We start from the raw sequence: 18,898 nt of genomic DNA, 5'->3' as shown, positions 1-18,898 counted from the left end.
ATGAAAGGATGCTTGAACTGGACTAGACACCTAACTTTTAGACTGTTAATGCAGACAAGATGAATCCCACCATGCAGAGGTGACTGAAATCTCTGAATGAGATGTCTCTTAAACTTTGCTTCTTAAATCTGGATTCATTTGGCCCTTTAAAATTTTTATTGCAAGATAAGACTTGGTCATCTAATAATCTAGGACCACATCTGTGAATAAACTTTCAAATGAGAGTAAATTGTTTTACTCTCATAGGAAAAATAACAGAAAATTGTGCAATGGCACAAAATGAAGTAAAGATGGTCTGGAATCCTGCCCCTGTCCTCCTGAGGTGCTCCAAGATATTGCAGGCCAGCTCTGAGAAAGCCAAACATACTGAATCCCTGGCATATCACTTACCTTAATATGATAGCATGCCAAAAAAAGTACATCTCTACATCTCAGCAGATAAATACCAAATCTCCATCACTGCTGGTGTGGAAGTTACTTACATTTATGTAGGTCTTCAAATCCGAACAACATAAAAATACTGGTTTACTCGCTGTTACATCAATAGCATCTTAAAGCACCTTTTCAACTGATATTGTCACAGAGAAAGGTTACTTGTGCCTAGGAATCATACCTTATTTTTGCCCTCTATAATAGCTGTTCGCTCAGTGATGCTCTGGATCCTGTTTCCTATGTGGCTGCCAGCTTTCGCATTGAAAGATCCTTCAGTATAGGAGCAAAAACCATGCCTGAAGACAAAAAAGTGAAGTGAGTTTTTATTGATTTGGTGATAGACTGAAGCATTCAACACATAAACCAAAAGAATTATTCTGGAAAGAGAGATCATCTGGGGAATCTGCAGGTGTTGTGATTACCATGCGAGAATGGCTACACTTCACAAAATCTTGAGGTTTGAAGCCTGATGGTTGGATTCATTTCCACAGCTGCCACCAGAGTATTACATTTCTAGAGTCAGTGTTAACATTTAATCAACTGTAGACTGGGAGGTCAGAATTTACAATCCAAGCCTGGATATAGGACTGTGTGAGACCAATGTGCCGTTAACAATCCTCCTAAGTTTTCAGCCATTGTTGTGGTCCAGGCTTGGCTTCAAACATAGGTATATATCATTTTGAGTCCTAAATCCAAGACAACATACATTTGTTTCAAGATCCGTTCCTTAAAGAATCGGATGTCATTTAAATATGTGCAGGTTCTTTTTGTTATGAAAAAAAACACAACCTTTCATTTCTGATTTTTTTTAGTTCTGTTTACAAAATGGCAAAATATCAATACCGTGATTCAATGATCACAAGATAAACAATAAAAATGACCATAATCCTGCAAGTTAGTGAAGCAAGACAAAACAAAACCATGTCTAACAATAAAAAGGATTTAAATGTTCATTTTATCTGAAAAAAAAAAAAAAATGAAGATGTTACTGAATGGAAATATCAGGAAAAAATGTTTTTGCCTTACACAACAAGTTGGCTTATAATCAGAACATTCAGGTGTGGTCATGGTAGAGCTAATTTGTTTCCCAAAGCCTAATTTGGTACACATGGAAATAAACACATTGGAATGCTTCTTAAATCTTGTCCATCCCTTTTCTTTGAGTATATTGAGTTTTTCTTTTCATCCAACATTGAGTTGTTGCTTGTTCAATTCCAGCTTCAACAGTAGAGCTTAACCTTTCATCGGGGTCAACCTCTTTCAAATACAATATGTTCCTTTGATCTTCCATGTACTTGAAAGACAAGAGCTGTTGTATCCATAATCAAGTTGTCCTGACATGTATATCAGTTGTTTGGAGAAATGACCCTTAAGGGCTGCTGACTGGATAACAACATCTGATGCAATCCCGACCAAAGAATGAGGTTCATTTCCCTTCAGCTACCTGTGCAGTTTGGTTAAACTTTGTGTTGTTTACAGTATCAATGGTACGCTAACTTTACATGCTTGTTTTTAATTGTGCAGCATTACGTCAAACCAAACAGTGTCTTAGCAGACACTGCAGCTTAGAGAAAAGATGAAAAGGAAACTAACTTGAACTGTAATCATTAGCACAAATTACATGAATGTGTGCCCAAATTCTTAACATGCATTGAGAGTCTCAGGGAGATGAAAAAGCCAAAAATCAGGAGCAGGTCATGGTCATTGATGCATGGAGAGAGAACAGGAAGAAATAGCATGGCAAGGAAGCCCTACGTACACAACCACTTATTCTAGACTGGTTTAAAAGCCAGCTTCTAATACATGATTGTTGAGGCCAGGGTGGATGAAAGACAGCAGCATTAAGACAGCTGATGCATTCAGAAGGGAAAAAATGTTTTAAAAATCACTCAGAAAGGTAGATGTCATCTACTTATCACATTTAATGCTTTAAAAAGTCTGTTTTTGTAACAGGACTTGAACACAGAAGACATGATAATGTTGGTAAACCATTAACATTTCTACACCATAGCAGATATCAGAAGTTATTTCAGCATGCCAGTGCCACAGATACACAAACAGGCAGTATCAAAGGTACATCCTTGTGCCTGGATACTTGGACAATCTCTGTATGGGAAGACAGACATCCCACTATCTCATTTCATTCATAATAAGTCATTTAAAAAATGTTCATCCTTTCAAACTGAGGGAACTGGTATTTTTCTGCACAGAATGATTTCGTGTTTCTTTCTTGCAATGTTGAAGATCTGCGCTTTTTACAATAAAAGTCTTTACTGAGACACATTTTGGTAAAGGACAGAAAGAAGGTATAATGCATATTCAGAAACAGGCTATGTATGTCTGAAAGACATCTCCAATCTCATTTCTTGCAGCTCTGCAGCCTTAGGCTTAGTTATTATTATATTATTTTTCATAAATCATTGAAAAGGACTGTATATACTTAGGTTGCAGTGTTGTAGGGATGAGGACAGTGTTATGTCTTTGTCGATGCCTAGCACAATGGGGTGCTGATTACTCATTAATACCATAATACAACCCACCATCATAATTACAATACCATCACAATAACAAGAAAAACACATGTAAACCACTAGATGAAATATTAGCCCTGCAGGCACATACGTGAGCTCCACTGACTTCACTTACCGTATTAACTCCAAACTGCAGATTACGATGTTAATGTAATTATAGGAGAAAATCGAATACGCTTAATAGCTGTTGTCCATGGTTTTAATAAAAAAAAAAGGAGTCCAAATCAAGCTGTGACTACATTAGCTAACAGCCCACGGCGCACAGTGGGAGATGGGACTGCTTTCGTCCTGTGCCACTTCAGCTGCACGGTCTGCTGGCTCAGCAAGCATTTGCAAATCAGTTTGAGAGTAGCTGCCAGGCAAAGTTTAGGACAAGGCTCAGAGTCATCCCTTTGGATGTCGAACCAGATGCTTTCCCTCCCCAGCTGCCAAGTGCTCTCACTTTAACCTCAAAACACACCAGCAGAGCTCCAGGCTCCTAAGCGGGTTGCTCGGGTTATTACTCAGCCATCCTTCCTCTTCTTGCTGCCAGCGGTGCCACACGAAGTCACCACTCCAGGCAGCAGCAGCAGGTAGGGACGAGCAAGTGGCAAATGGGAGGGATTAGGAGCCCCATCTCCTGAACTGCCTTCAGCTCTTAACGACAGGCGTTTGGTAACTGAAAGGGAAAAGGCTCTGCTGCACTTAGATGTAGTCATCAAATCAAATGTTTTTGTTAAGTACAGATGCTTGGAAAGAAGTAGAAAAGAAGAAAAAAAAAATTTACCCTGGCTGGAATCAAGATATGTAATTATCTTCCAGCTCATACAATTGATACTTCATTTTGTATGTCCTCACACAACATCAGATAGGTATTTCTGTGTCTTACAAGTAACTCAAAACTATCAACTCAGTAAAAGAGCAAGGTCATCCTACTTGTAGCAAGAACTGCCAGTGTTTTCAGCGAAATTCCACTGAATTTTGGATATCTGAATCTCACTCCAGACATCTCCCGAGTGCCTGTGCTCCTGAAATGGTTTGTTGATGGGATGAGCCTCATTGCTTTGCATATTCAAGAAAGTTTGCAGCAGGGTTACCGCCAGGTTAATGAAAAAGCACACAGTGTGCACAGCGGCTGATAAACAAGCTAGTATCTGCCAGCACATTTCTAAGCAGCTCTTACACCTGTTTTCCAGCTACACGTTCCTACTTCGTGCTTGCAACCCTGCACATGCAGAGAGCCTGTATAATAAAAGCAAAGGCTGTGTGTGTGCAAAGGCGCGTTTACAGATATTGTGTAATCTCAGATCGTGGTAATCCAGCTCTGCTGCTCTGCTCGGGTGCCAGGAGGCTCCGAGCGATCGAGTGCCCCCACCCCACCCCAAGTGGTTTTTTTACATATGCCTGTGTGCGTGCTTGCTTGTGCGTTCGCTGGTGTGCACGGGCGCACACACACACACCCACACGCACAGGCACGCTCGGGTCCTTTGTGTCAACAGCTTGAGAAGCAGGCTATTCATCTGCGAAAAAACAGGAGCCATTAATCCTCCTGCGGATTTCGGAAGAAGCCCAGAGCGGGGGCCGGGGGGGGAGGTCAGCGCTGCTCGGCGGGGGATGCTCCTGGCGCTCCAAAAGGGCTGCCCTGGGACCCTCGTGCCCCTTCCAGCTTCGGGAGTTTGTCCTTCTCTGGGAGGGCAGGGGGGGTGTTATGCAGCCAGAAGCAATCTGGGCTTTAAAAAAAGGTCTGCGGTGTGCGACGCTGGCACCCTGAGGGGCCCTGGAGAAGCGGCCGGGGGGAGGGGAGCCAGCCTGCTTCTCAAGAATACATCAAGCCCTTGAGGAAGCAGAGTGTGCCATGTTTGAAGATGCAAAGATAATCACAGTGCTGGGAACCGTCTTGTGTAGCGGAGGAAGCCAAACAACAAGAGGAAAGCAGCATATGCTCCTGATTTCGCACAGGAAGCTAACAGCACCTCCTGCCAAAGTGAGATAAGAAAACTCCCATGGCCTATTCTGGACAAGGCCATGGTTATCAACCTCAGCTTCACTCTGTCCTCGCTCTGCTCCGCAGCCCGCTCCCTTTCCTAATGAGTTTCAGAGCCCTCACCTCTATTAGCATACAGCATGCCAAGCACAATAGTGTGGTATATTTATAACCATTGATGGGGAAAAGTTTCCAGGGTAAGAGTGTACTTCATGTCATCTTGATATATTTCACGGGAGTGAAACTACAAACCAGCTTCAAGCTGAAGTGCTGCCTGTGAAACTGCTGGTCTCCAAATAAAAGTGGTGTTCTTGTCACCCCAATGATCCGCAGTAGAGCCTGGGAGCTGGGGTAAAGGGCTTCTCTGAAGATTCACTGGGCAGATTTGGATTTCCATATGGCAGAGTCCTAAACGAGAGCCCTACACGCAGCTTGTGTCCAGACACATCTTCTTCCCCACTCTGGAGACAGTGCTAAAGGATTGACAAATACCATCATAACAACACCGACCCCCATTTAAGCTGGAAAAATAGCATCTTCTGTCTTCTCATCATTTCAGCTCCTCCCCCTAAGCCCTCCTATGTGACGTCTTTGCAATCCTTCCCTCACGTACAATGCCATCCACTTCCCTCAGTGTTCCTTTTGGCAAAGCTACCGGCAGCCTCAGTCATGCTCTTACTTACTGAGTAGTATTTGGCAATTATGCCTGTACTAGGAGCAAGAGGAAGCCCTACTGTCACCAACGGTGGCTATTTTCAAGAATGATTAACACCAGGAATATTTATTTTCTCATCACCTATCCCTTTTTAGGGCAGCGATCAATTCCTAGCAGCAGTGGGGTGGTGTTATTACGAATTCAGGTTGGGCTGACGCACGTCTTTCAAGACGCGGTGATGACGACACTATCTTCAAGACAGGAACTCTGGAAATTCCTGGAATTGTAAAGAATATATAGGAACTGCTTCCCACTTGGAGGTTATCAAAAAAAATCTAAATGACCCAGGCCTCGCCTGACCTGTGCCTCGGCGCTCGGTGCTGTGCTATTGGTAGCACCGGGCTGGCGTAGCCACGTGTCCCAGGGAGCACTGAATCACGGCAAGACCGGAAACGAGAGGGAAAATAGTAACAGGGAGCATGCACGGGCTGTGAAACGTGCTTTCTGGGGGAGGGGGGGACACGTGCTGGCTCCCTGCCAGCGTGCTCCCTCTCGCTTTGGCTGCAACATGATAGTGCGCTTGTCGATTCAGGAGCCGTGGTCCGAGCATCCCCTCCCTCTCTCAGCCAAAAATAACCAGTTCCAGGTTTAAACACCAGCCCTACTGCTTTTGGTGACAAAGCTCCAGTTAGCTCCAAACAGATTGGGAATTCATCCCTAGCACCTTCCCTGGTATGCACACATACATTGAGTATCACAGAATCACAGAACATCTTGGGTTGGAAGGGATCTTAAGGATCATCTAATTCCAGACAGCTGTATGTGGGGTTTTGAGGAGATCTTCTACAAATGGTAGGAACTGGATAGTATTTATATCACATTCTGTATGTTGATTTATATTTATTTAGGAGCTTAGCAAAGAATACCAAACAAGAAGCTGCATTGATAGTGGCACAGGTTCCTTCTTTGCATATCTCATTCTTCACACTTTTGCCTCTCTGCTCTCACTGTCCCAGGTCCTTACTTGTGCCCACTGCAGTGTCAACACTTGCCCACCAAGAACAGATGGGACACCACCAGCCCATTTCAGGTCAGACTCTCTCATGACCCTGAGAAAGCAGTAACTGTCCATCACCACTCCTCACCCTTGGCCAGCAGAACAGGAGAAGACTTGTGGCCGAGGATATTATCAGCTGTGCTGAGATTTTCACTGATGAGATGCAGGGTGGCTGGAGGATTTCTCAATGGCCCCTATGCATTAGGCTGTACTAGGATCCTGGTGTACTGCACAGTTGCCAGAGTAAGGACTGAGTTATTTTCTGTTTTATAGGATGTTCTGCATCCCCACTGAGGGGGATACTTAGAGGGAAAGCTCATTCTCTTGGGAAGATCCCATATGTCCTGAATGACCCCTCCTCCTGGTGAGCCTCTTTGGTACTACATCATCAGAAATAGTCGGGTATATGACATGCACAGCCTTGTTGCATACCATCATGGCTCTATGGAAAATGAAAGAGTTTGCCATCTCCATACTGCCTTTCCTGCTGTTATCTACATGCAACCAGATTAATGAGTTGATTAATCCCTTTCACACTCATCCTTTCCAAACATCACAGCTTGTCCTGAACTACCTCAGTATGCTGCACAGAAAGCCAATTGATCTGACTTTTCTCAAAGGAAGCAGGAAGACCAGCATAAGTCTTACCTGTCCCACCTTTCACCCCTTCATCAGCCCATGCATGCATTCCCACAGGGAAGAAAAAAAAAAAACAAACACAAAAACAAAACAAAACAACAACAACAAAAAAAACAACACAAAGACCCAACATTTCTACATCTGCACGGCTAAGCAGCCTGAACACCAGCCATTGACAACAAAAAAAAATAGAAAACACATTTTACTTTCAACTCCTTTGCCAGTACTTGAGACCTCTGAACATTAGGGAACGTGACAGCATTTGGAAGTAGTTTTTCAGGATTTTTGCACATCCTGAGGTAACCTGAAATTTTCTCACCTTGAGTTTGTTATAAGATAATTATATTTTGCTTCTTGACCCTGTGTTTCCTGCTTCACACTGCTTAGCAGTCTTCGTGGACACAGAATATGATCACATTTCAGCCAAGCCTTCCTTCCTTCCTTCTTGTCCACCTCCTTTCCCTCCTTTGCTAGGCTGAAATCACTCTCGTCTCCCATGTGGTCACCGTGACTCAGCCTCCACTTTCTCTCACCAGCTATGTCCTCCACAGAGGAGCTGAATGCTGGCTGGAACTACAGAGTTATCAAAGCATGAAGTTTTCACAAGCACCTAGAACTTCTTGCTGGGAAAAAGGGTTTGAGTTTAATAGTCTGTGGTAGTACAGAAAGGAAGAGGTCTTCTCCAGTTTGGTTGAGCAGTCAGAAACCTAAAGGGAAAGACCACAAAGCCTCTACATACAAAGTCTACTCTTGCTCTGCTTCTATTTCCAGAAAAAAACCCTATATATAAAGTCTGGGATTTTGTTAAGACCCTTCTGGCTTAAGTTATTTCCCATAGACATGTCACTCCTCACAACTCACTCAACTTTGAGACGTAACCTCACATCTACACCCACCCAAGATCCAGGTCTCCCCAGCACCTTAACAAAATGCTGAAATTCTCTTCCTTTTCTTTGCTGTCTTGACTGGATCCTTTTGGCTCTTTACTAATCTATTTACACAGTCCTTAATATACCCTGTCTTTTTGACAAGCTGGAAGCACAATGAACACCCTTTCAAATACCATTTCCCAGTGATCAGCAGAAGAGATGAAAGAGCTTTTGCTGCACAGAGCTTGTGCTTTTAAAGATAGATTGTTTTCAGCTTCACTGCAAGTAGGGGTCTGTGAGCAACTCTGGGATGACTGGAGCCAGGGACTGGAAGTGCAGACAGAAAACAAGGAAAGGATGAGAAAGAATGGAGGGAAACATTTTTAAGGAGAGAGGGGAGTTGATTAGAGGGAAAACAGGAAGAGAAAATACTGACAGACGTGGACATAAGACCAAGGATCCATCTACCCCATATCCTGTCTCAACAATGACCATAAGCAGATGGTTGGGGATGAGTAAGAACAGGACTAACTTCAGATACTTCCTCCCAATACTCCCCCAGTCACCAATTCTTATCAGCCCAAGAACTTCCTGCATCGGAGGCCATTTCTACACTTAAGCAACTCCCAGTGGATTTCTCTTCTAGGACTTCATGCAATCTCCCTTTGAAGCCAGTAGAACTTTTAGAACCCACAAAATCCTCTGGCAAGGAGTTTCACAGATCTGCCACCCACTGCATGTACAACCATCTCCTTTTTCCATCTTGAATTGTAGTCCTCCTGGTTTCATTTCATGGCCCCTATTTCTTAAACTAGAAAAAGCATATACAACTGATCCTCAGACCTATGTGTCCTTCACTAGTCTGTAGATATCTACTGTGTAGCAACCAAGCCACCTATTTTTCATGCTACACAGCGCTGACCTTATAATTCCTAATACTCAATTTTTTTTTTTTTTGAGCTGCTCCTGATTGCCACTGCTTTCACAAACCTGTGTACCACATTACTCATAGCTTTCTTTGCGTTATTAGTGAGACAATGGCTTATCATTTTACATGTGAAAGTCAGACTGCTTTTTCCTATGTACATCATGCGCTTTTATCTTCAGTGGACTTCATCTGCCACTTTATCACTCACATACTCAGATTCATACAGTTCTGCATTTCTTCGCAATCAGCCCTCATCCTTACAAATCTGAATGACTTAGTATCATCAGCGAACTCTGTCACCTCCTTACCACATTTTCCAGGTTATTTCTGAACATGTTGACAAGTACAGACCCCAGCACCAGCTCCTGAAAAACTTCACCTCCCTGCACTGCAAGAACTGACTGTTCCCTCCTAACCTCTATTTTCTATTTTTTAACTGAATATTTTTCTTTCTGACTATGATCTTACCTCATACACCATGCCTGTTCAAAGCCTTCTGCAAAGGGTTTTTGAAAGGAATAGACATAAAAGGAAAAAGGATGCTAGCTGAAGTTTGTATATTTTTGTAAAAGGTGTACTCAGTCCAATAATAGCACTCCATTTATAATCATTCCTAAGCACACACAGCTTGACCCTGTGCCTTCCTCGGCCAAGAGCCCCTGCTAGCACAGGAGGAGGTTTATGGCCACAGGCTGGGACGTTCCCATGGCTCAGACACCGCTGCTGCCCCACGGTGAGTAGAAGACCAAGCAATAATGATCAACCACCTGCATGGACTCACGTCTGCTTCCTTAAGAACGGGTGTCAGACTGTCCCCAGTAAAACAAAGAGAACACCCTGTGAAGGGAACCACAGAAAAAGAAACTGGGAAAAAATAAATGAGTGAAAAAGAAGATAGGAGAACCATGGTTTAAAACACGACACTAAGCAGAGACACTTGTCACAATCTGGATGTTACTGTAGTCCTTATATTTTAAGTTTGATCAATAATGGGTTTAAAAAAAAAAAAAGGTTACTTGAGCAACATAATGTATTTTCTGCTAAACTATTTTCTATTGGACTTGGAAACATTTGATTTAAAGTGACTTGAAAGTTAGCAATACCAAAATTGGAAAGCTTAATCTTCTGGTTCAGCTAAGACCCATAATGAAACCTTTGATAACATTTACAGCCTGCACAGTGAATTCATCAGTGCATTCACTACATTACCCTGGGGACAGACTGTGGCAAACTGTACCTAGAGTATAGCACATATTTACCAAGTTTATTTATCCACTTGCATATGCCTGATCTGATTCACATGGCATTTTGTAAGTAAAATATTAAAAAAAAGATCTTTTCCAAAATATTGACTGAGGACAGGGATGCTGTCCTTTTAGCTGTTTTCAGAGAACAGGAGGTGTTCACAAACAAACATTAACTTCTGGCTCATCATAGAAGTAAAGAATGAGATGCTGCAGTATACTCCTTGGTCGGTCTGAAACAGATGAGACACTTTTACTTCTCTCTTTCTTTTGGCTTCAAATTCTCTGCAAGTCCATGCTGCCACAACATACACTCATGTCTGTTCCTCTGCATTTTTTAGAAATATATGAGAAAAACACAGAGCCTGATTTTCATTTACACTAACCCATTTCCACAACTGCAGAAAAATAAGGAAATAGCTAGCTTTTTTTTTTTTCGTGTACCCATTTCAAGTACCTTTACATTACCAGATCACTGCAAGTGGATTTTCTTGTAGTAGGGAATGGAAGGCACAAATGCCACCAGCCAGATCCTCAGCCAGTGTGAATTTAGAGCTGAGGATCTGGCCACATGTCAAATTAAACAAAGGCATTTTTGAACTACCTGTTTATTAATGGCATCTGACCTACTTTTACCAGCTCTAAGGACTCAGACTTCCCCTTCCCGAAAATAGAAGGTGGCATGGGGAACAAAAACAGTTGCTGTGGACAAACTAATGGGCATCAATGTTTGCAGACATCCACAATTAAATTTGGGTGGTTCAGTACATTTCTAATTAAGTACAATTAACATTTGTTCTTTAGTTGTTCATTTTACATACCTCAGTGATGTTCCAAACCTAATGTCCCCCGATAATCTATCCAAGCACATCCTAACGATTCTGCCTTTCAATCCTTTATTAATACTCTGACATAAACAATGCAGAAATGCAATTAGACTGCTATGCACACATGCCCTGCTTCCTCTTTCACTGAAGCTGGTGGGAGTCTGCCCATGCACTTTCGTAGTGGTAGTTCAAGGCTTTTTATCTCTCTGCAGAGGTTTCAAGAAAAAAGTTCTAGTTTTTGCCTTGCTGAGATCCACAACACGCTCCTCTCCCTCACTCTGTAGTGCTAGAGAGCTATTTCTGTAGAAAATTATTCACATGGCCCTACCTTTGCACCACAGACAAGCCGCAACAGGAGATAACAATCCCCTCTTATCACTCCATGTTAAGTCAGCAGCAACTCCACTGTGGTGCATGCATCCATCCATCCACCTCAGAGAATCAGGAACATTGTGATGTCCTGAGATGGCTCCGTGGCAGTGGTACCAGCTCACGGCAATGCTGCATGGTCCCTAGTTCCTGCTGCCCACTCCTGTCCTCATCTTCAGGCATGCAACCCATTCATCCCCAATCCCGTCCACCTCACAGTCTTGCTGGGATCATGACAGGGTTGGGAAGAGGGGGCAGAAATAGTTTTGGGTTATTTTACCACTGAGAAGAGTTCATATCCTAGCACTACAGCTCAGGGGACAGAATTAAGGTCTTTCCAGAGACATTCTTTTTGCAGGTTCCTCCCCAATACCTTTGTGATTCTCTCTCCCTCATGCACGTACACAGAAAAAAATCTAAGCAAATAAATAAATAACAGACTGACATGATGGCAGGGTTGAAAATTAATAATCTGACACTCGGTTTGAGGCTAACCATAACTGATAGCTCAAGGTGAGAGGGAGGCAGAAGGGTGACAGGAGAGCTGGAAAACCCAAGAAAAAATTTCATTGCTTCTTCTGCCTGCAGTTTCTGGAGGGCTGATGAGTCAAGCCCTAGGCAGAGCACTATGAAGGTCTCTGGAACTGCCTACATGGAAATGTCCAGAGAGAGAAACTGCCCTCAAATGACACCGCATCAGAGCTGAGGAAACCAGTGCTTACACTGAGCAACATCAATATCCCACATGCCTTTCTTGGCAACCTCTGCCAGACCAGCCTAAGATAAACACAAATCTGCTGAAGAGATTTGGGTCAAGAGCCATGAGCATCAAGCACATCCCTGGCGTGGGGATGCTCGTTCTGCAGCCTCGGAGCTGACGAGCTGTAGGTGGAGACCAGCCTTGGTGGCTCCAGGGAACATCAGCAAGCCCTGCCCTGGCTGCCCCTCCACTAGACTCAGCTGATAACCCAGCCTGAGTGAAAATGAGGCGAGGAAGAACAACAGCAGGGTGGTAGGGAAGAGGCCAAGGAGGCTGCTCAAGCAACAATTTAATGGTGGAGGTCATCAGTCTTCTGCTATATCCAATGAGCAATGAATATGTGCATCTGCTGCCTTGTCTGGAGTAAGCTGACACTGGATAAGAAGTTTCTCAGGAAAAAAAAGGTAGTCATTTAAGAAAGACTAATCTTTTATTTTGTTAATTGCATTTCATTTTAACTCATTCCATTCTCCACTGACATTTGTCTGCCGTATTTGAATTGGTATATCTGAATAAGCTTGAAAAATAAACAAACAAAACAACAACAACAAATAACCTTATATATTTTTTTTTGGCCCAGGCAGTTTTTCTTGTCTCTTTTATGTTTCCTCATTGGGATGAAAATCAGAAGTTAATTTTTACACCTATCCATCTAGTTACCTATCTGCTAGTTAACAAAAGACTACCTAATGGTAATAGAGTTGGTTAAGCAAACTTATTTTAATGGAAAATAAAGCACAGGTAATTTTAATGACATTCTTGGTCTCTCTGCATTCCAGAAAGTTAAATCTGTTGAACAATTTTGCAGCTTTTCATTATTATTATTATTTATTTATTTTATTTGCTACCGTGAAACTATGGAACCTGTTTAATTTGGCTGGATTCCCGTTGCTGTCTTGAACAATGTACAGAGGAGGGTTATGCAGATTAATTGTATTAATTACAAAGCACTGAAGAATATTTGAACTTTTTTTTAAAACAGTGGAATCCACTGAGATATTTTTAGGATTTTTGAAACAGAAATACTGTCTGAAACTGCAATTGAAAGAAGCAGCCAGAGAACCTAGTGGTTTCTATTAAGGAGACTATAGGCAACAGTCCTTCAAATAATAATAATAAAAAAAAAAAATCTCATTTATTCACTGTAAGTCGTTCCCCAGCTTTCAGTGATAGTACTCAAATGATGTAAAATTAAGCGCATATATAAATCTGGAAGCAAAAAGATCTGTGTGCTGCAAGGTCTTTGCAGCAACAAAAGTTTTATACTTATAGTGTTTCCTGCATCCTCTAGCATGGGACCCAGAAACTCAATGTGAATCCTTACTGCAGTATGGTGAATAATGGTAACCTGTGTAGGTTTATCAACTTGAGCTACATTTTTTTCACCTGTGCATTGAAATAGACATTATCTAGTGCTGAGCACAAACAGAGCAACATTTTAGCCTTGGAAACCTAATGATGGGCAGGTAAATCCAAAGCAACAGCTGTAATGGGAGAACAAGATACATTTTTGATCTGCTTTCCAAGGTACCTGCATCATTATTCTGTTACTTAAGCAAGTGTCACCTCACACAAGGAAGGAAGAATGGTGGAAAGGATGGGATTAAAGGGTTTTCCAGTTCTTTGGGGAGAACACCTACACCGGCACAGATGTCAGCCCTGCATCTGGCACAGCTAGTATTTTCTGCTCCCTTCCTGGAGCAAGAGACAAAATGCAATTATTCAGGGATTCCTGCCATTCTGTGATACTTAATTGTTGCCATATTTTTCACAGGGAGTCACTCCTGTCATCTTATGCAAAGCATTAAAAATGGTGTTCTCCAAACTACTTCTTCAATGAGTGTTTGAAGGAGAAGGAAGGGGAGGGGGGTAAAAAGAATTGTCACAGAACAATTATGAAGGCAATTTGGAAGCAAGTCTGGAAACAACCTTGTAACAGAGCCAATAGCTGATGTTTAAATTGCTACATTTCTCCTTTGATCACCTGTTCAAACACACTTCCATTTAGCATTTAATTAAGTCTACAGTTTAGCACATTATTAAACACCTGCTTGTGGATATTAATTTTTATTGCTTGTTAACAGAAGGATATATTTGACTGTGTAAGAACCCTACTCCAACTCCCAAACACAATCCAACTGTTTTACTAGCATCACACTGTGTTTTCAATCCAGAGTATGCATAAACGTATAAACACTTAAAAAAGACTAAAAGGTTGAAATTTTTCATATATGTCTTTCATGGGGTCTGTCTACTTAAAAGACATTGCACTTCTTTTTATCATACACCTTACATTACTATACAGAATTCTGTGACCCGTGCTTCAAAGATAACATAAAAGAGAGAGGAAATGCTGACCCTACCTGTCCTCGAAATGGACAATTTCAGATTTTACCTATTCTAGCAAAAGGAGAGATTGCTAGTGCCACCTCTTGGTGAAAAGGGCACAGAAAACCATTTATTTGCATAATCCCAAAGCAAGGTGTAATGGGAAAAGCAACATGTGCTTCCAAGAAGTGCTGCCTAGAATTTACAAGCACCCTTAATTTGAAATAAGCTGGTTGTCCTATTTAATCGAATGAGGTGTCTTGTATCCCCAAAGTTAAGCACATACAGAAATGTTTGTCTGGATTGGTGTTAAAACTCAGTCCTATGAAAGTATTAAAGAAGTTAAATTCTATGTAAAGTGATTAACTTCAACTGAAATTTAGAGACTATTGGTTCCTTAGCTTTCGTTAGGTTCTTAAACATCTTTGTTGAGATATGCTCCAAATACATTGAATGTTTGAACTCTTCAATAGTAGCTTAATGCTAATGCCATTGTGGATGTTGAGTGTTAATCATTAAGACTGTGTCAGATTTTGAGATCCAGGAAGAGCTTTGGATAAATGAGTCAATATGCACAAACTTGGCATCATCAGTCACAAAAAGTTCAAAAGTAATCTTAAATATAAAAGAGGATTAGTTAAGTGCCACATCAGCATCAAGTAGGCTTGCACAGTGCCATTTATATTTTGCCCTGTTGAAATAGTATCTGGAGAATGCTGGTCACATTTGTCTTGCTGAACTAAACCTATGAGTCACTGTATTGTAAGAAAGATTTGATCATCATAATAGAAAAAAATCTTTAAGATTATTTCTGTTGAATTTCAAAATAAACCTCACAGTGGAATCACAGTGTGGTGACAAAAGCATGGAGGAAAGCAAGGAAATCTCCTTCTTGAGAAAGTATGAGCACTTCGCAAGACATTGCCTGCAAGTCTTCCCTCATAAAAATCAGAAAGCAATTATGGCCTCTGAGCATTGCATGCATGAATGGTAATGAACTGTAAATAAAAGTAAGCAACAATACAAAACAATGACTCTGCACCGTATTTTCAAATAATGATGCAGAAAAAAAAATGCATTTTGTCTGCACGTTTACCTAAAAATAAAGCACACATACTCTACTAACTATCAATGTCCATGGTAAGCTTTATTCTTAAGTTAATATTCAAATATAGTAGGAAGGGAAGACAAGCTAAACGTAAGTAAGGAAGCTGTCCTACCTTGTTTTGGAATGGTTTTGTCTGCAGGGGTACCACATCCATGTAATTTTTGGCTGAGGAACACCATACACAGTGCATGTCAGCACTTGTTTGCTGCCCAGTGAATACAGATTGGGATCAGGGAATGATGATACGGCATTTTCGTATATCTGGGGTTTCACTGTAAAGAGTAAAAATTGGAAAGCTATTAAAAGCAACTCATTTCCAATGTATTACATGATCATGAAAATCCTACATTCCTGCAGGGTGAGTAACAAAAAAAATCCCCAGGAGGACAAAGAAAAACAGCAGGAATAAGTTGAGTCAGTTGAGCAGTTACTAACACATTTAAGTCATCAGGAACAAGTATGTGACCGTGAAAGACAGAAACCCTTCTAATGAAAACCAGTGTCTGTCTGCTGATTTTAAGGAGGGTCCATCACCCCACGCATGGGGCTTGGATTTGTGTCCATGAAAGTCAGTAAGAAAGTGCACAATGTCCTGGACCATGCAAGATCAACTCTTCAATGAAAATTTGATGTTTATGTTCAGAAAAAGTGTGGGAACGTGCTGTAAACTTACCATTTACTTTAAGAGTGACTGTAAGATTCTTAGACAAGTTCCACTGTCGTATGCTCAATATTATAGTGTAGTTTCCAGCATCTTCCTCAGCAACATCTTTGATGATTAATGAATAGTCTTTAACCATGTACCGGGCACACTTTTCAGCAGCAGGTAGCCCATCTTTTAACCTGTTTAAAAGAAATCCAGAAATTAAAAAGAAACGAAAAATAGTGCTGCTTTAACAGTCTGTGCTTCTTGGTTTCACAACATTTCTTGATCTTTGAGCAAGTTTTGAATTTACTGTCCAAGATTCTGCTTATCAGAGGATTATCCTTTCCTTACAGATTGCTGATTTTTATGGAGAACTCTGAAGAATACCATTCTATACATTAAAATTTATAAGGATATGGCAGAGTTCTATAACATCTGAGAGTTGCTAAAAATCACAACTCTATCTCTAAAGATCCCAGCCTTCCATACTTCTGCTGCCATTTATTCAAGAAGACAACCATTTTGGCCAAAAGTCATTCACACAAATAAAGGTTGCGTCATCCAGCACTGACCATTTCTTATGACCTCAGAATACATACCCAGGACTGTAGCCTAAGCACAGCTGTGATTTTAGGAAGAGGAAGAGTAAGTAGATTAGATAAGCACTTAAGAATCAGATGTCCTGCTATCGAGTGAATGTTTTTAAAGATAATAGAAAATCAACACAGAAAGTACGAAATGTTGCTCACAAACAGATTCCTGAATAAGCAGAACATTTCTTTTTTCTGAAGTGTAAAATATGGTATAAACCGTATTTTTGTAGGTTACTGTATGAAGCTCAATGTGAGTGCAACTGAAATTCACTGTGGTGATGGACTTAATTACATTGATTCCCAAGTTTTGGTAAATATTTACAGAAAACATTTTCAGTCATTGAAGGAGCATTAAAAGTTGTGTCTAAGGACCGTAGATTTAGACATTTCACTGCACATTTATTCACAGAACCACTGAATATTTGAGGCTGAATGGGCCTCTGGAGATTGCCTGGTCCAACCCCCTGCTCAAAGCAAGGTCAGCAAGTTGCCCAGGACCATGTCCAGTCAGATTTCAAACATCTCACAGGATGGAGAAACCACAGCCTCTTTGGGCAACTTGTTCCAATGGCTGACAAACCTCACAGCAATAAATAAGTAAATAAGTATTCTTATTGTCAAATGGATTTATTTTTTTGTATTCAGAAGTTTTATATCTAAGTGTATAGTCAACAAGCCCAATCATTAAAGAGAAAAAAATACCATATAAATGGCTAGTATCAGCTGCACTTTTGCCCCTTAATTTTCCATGTGGAGCTGCAAATGCAGAATGGAGATTTAAATAAAACAAAATATTTGGAGCAAAAATAATTTCTGTCTCTGAGAACCATGAAAACTTACTGTTCATGTATGTATGGTTTGTTTTCTTAATCATTCTTGTCATAGACTTCTTGTTAAAGTGTAATGAATTGAACCAGAACTATTACTATTTAAAATTATATAAAAACAAACAAACAACAACACACACAAACACACACACACAAAAAACCACCACACCACCTAAAGATCATGAATAGATAACATTGTTTTCTGGAAAGGTGGTTGAGTTAATGCAAAAAAAAAATGTTTAAAAGATTCATTAGCTCAGCATACTTGAGCCAAAGTGAAAATTCTGGTCACTAAAGCAGATCTAAAACCTACAGATCCCCATATAGTAAAGCCATCTTCCACTGCTTTTCTAGTAGTGCATGGTTGTATGAATAAACTCAGACAGTTATTTTAATAAAGACTTTCTTTTCTCTTCCTTTTTAAAAGACAAACTAATTTCTCATATTTGGGTCTGCATGAAGTTGGATGAAACAATTCAGAAAAGATTGGTAGAGGTATTTATCTGTAGAGTGTCCATTGATTTCAACAAGAGACATATCTAACATATTTGAGGGTTTGAACTTCAAAGTTTCCAGGCATCCTATTTTACACTTGCAAAATGAAGATAATGTTCTCTTAAATTTTTAAAACTCAGGCAGACCCTGAAAAGTTCAATAAAAATCAACAACTGTACTGTCCCAGTTTGTTGCCATTTCAAGGGGTCTTAAATTGAATATTTGACCAACACATTATTTTTCATTTAAGTGTAGGTCCAGTGTGCATATGTGGAAATAACTTGTCCTACCATATAACCTCTGGAGAGGGAAATGCCTTCACTTTCATTGACAGACGATAGGACTTTCTTCCTGCTACAGCCTCCAGCACAGTTTTTCTTCGACGTTTCAAATTAATGAACATTTTATCTTAAAGAAATAAAAGAAAAAAAGTGTTCTCGTGTTACTGATTTTCAGCCTGCAAAAAGAGTCACTCTTCTAAAGAGAACAGGAATTCAAATAAAAAAGATCTTTAATAATTTTGGTGTTCCCACACGATAACAGCAAGAATAAAACCCACCACAAACATACAAAAAACTGAGATACAGTTCCCAGGCCATGAGTCTGCCTAAACAAGACACACCCTAG

At 40.8% G+C, this 18,898-nt stretch overlaps 1 protein-coding gene across 1 annotated transcript in view; it reads right to left on the bottom strand.

Annotated features, from left to right (window-relative positions):
• FLT1 (fms related receptor tyrosine kinase 1) overlaps nt 1–18,898 on the bottom strand; it is a 114,494-nt gene that overhangs the window by 58,110 nt on the left and 37,486 nt on the right. Inside the window, exons 8-11 of the mRNA XM_040543904.1 lie at nt 18,562–18,679; nt 16,384–16,553; nt 15,823–15,982; nt 614–728 (exon numbers count right to left, since the gene is read on the bottom strand). Of these exons, the coding sequence (XP_040399838.1) occupies nt 614–728; nt 15,823–15,982; nt 16,384–16,553; nt 18,562–18,679 (563 nt within the window). The remainder of the gene's footprint in view (nt 1–613; nt 729–15,822; nt 15,983–16,383; nt 16,554–18,561; nt 18,680–18,898) is intronic.

Source organism: Cygnus olor, chromosome 1 (assembly GCF_009769625.2).
Source record: "Cygnus olor isolate bCygOlo1 chromosome 1, bCygOlo1.pri.v2, whole genome shotgun sequence".
NCBI lineage: Eukaryota > Metazoa > Chordata > Aves > Anseriformes > Anatidae > Cygnus > Cygnus olor.
Note: the sequence above shows the minus strand (reverse complement) of the source record. Positions and strands in the feature narration are given on the sequence as shown.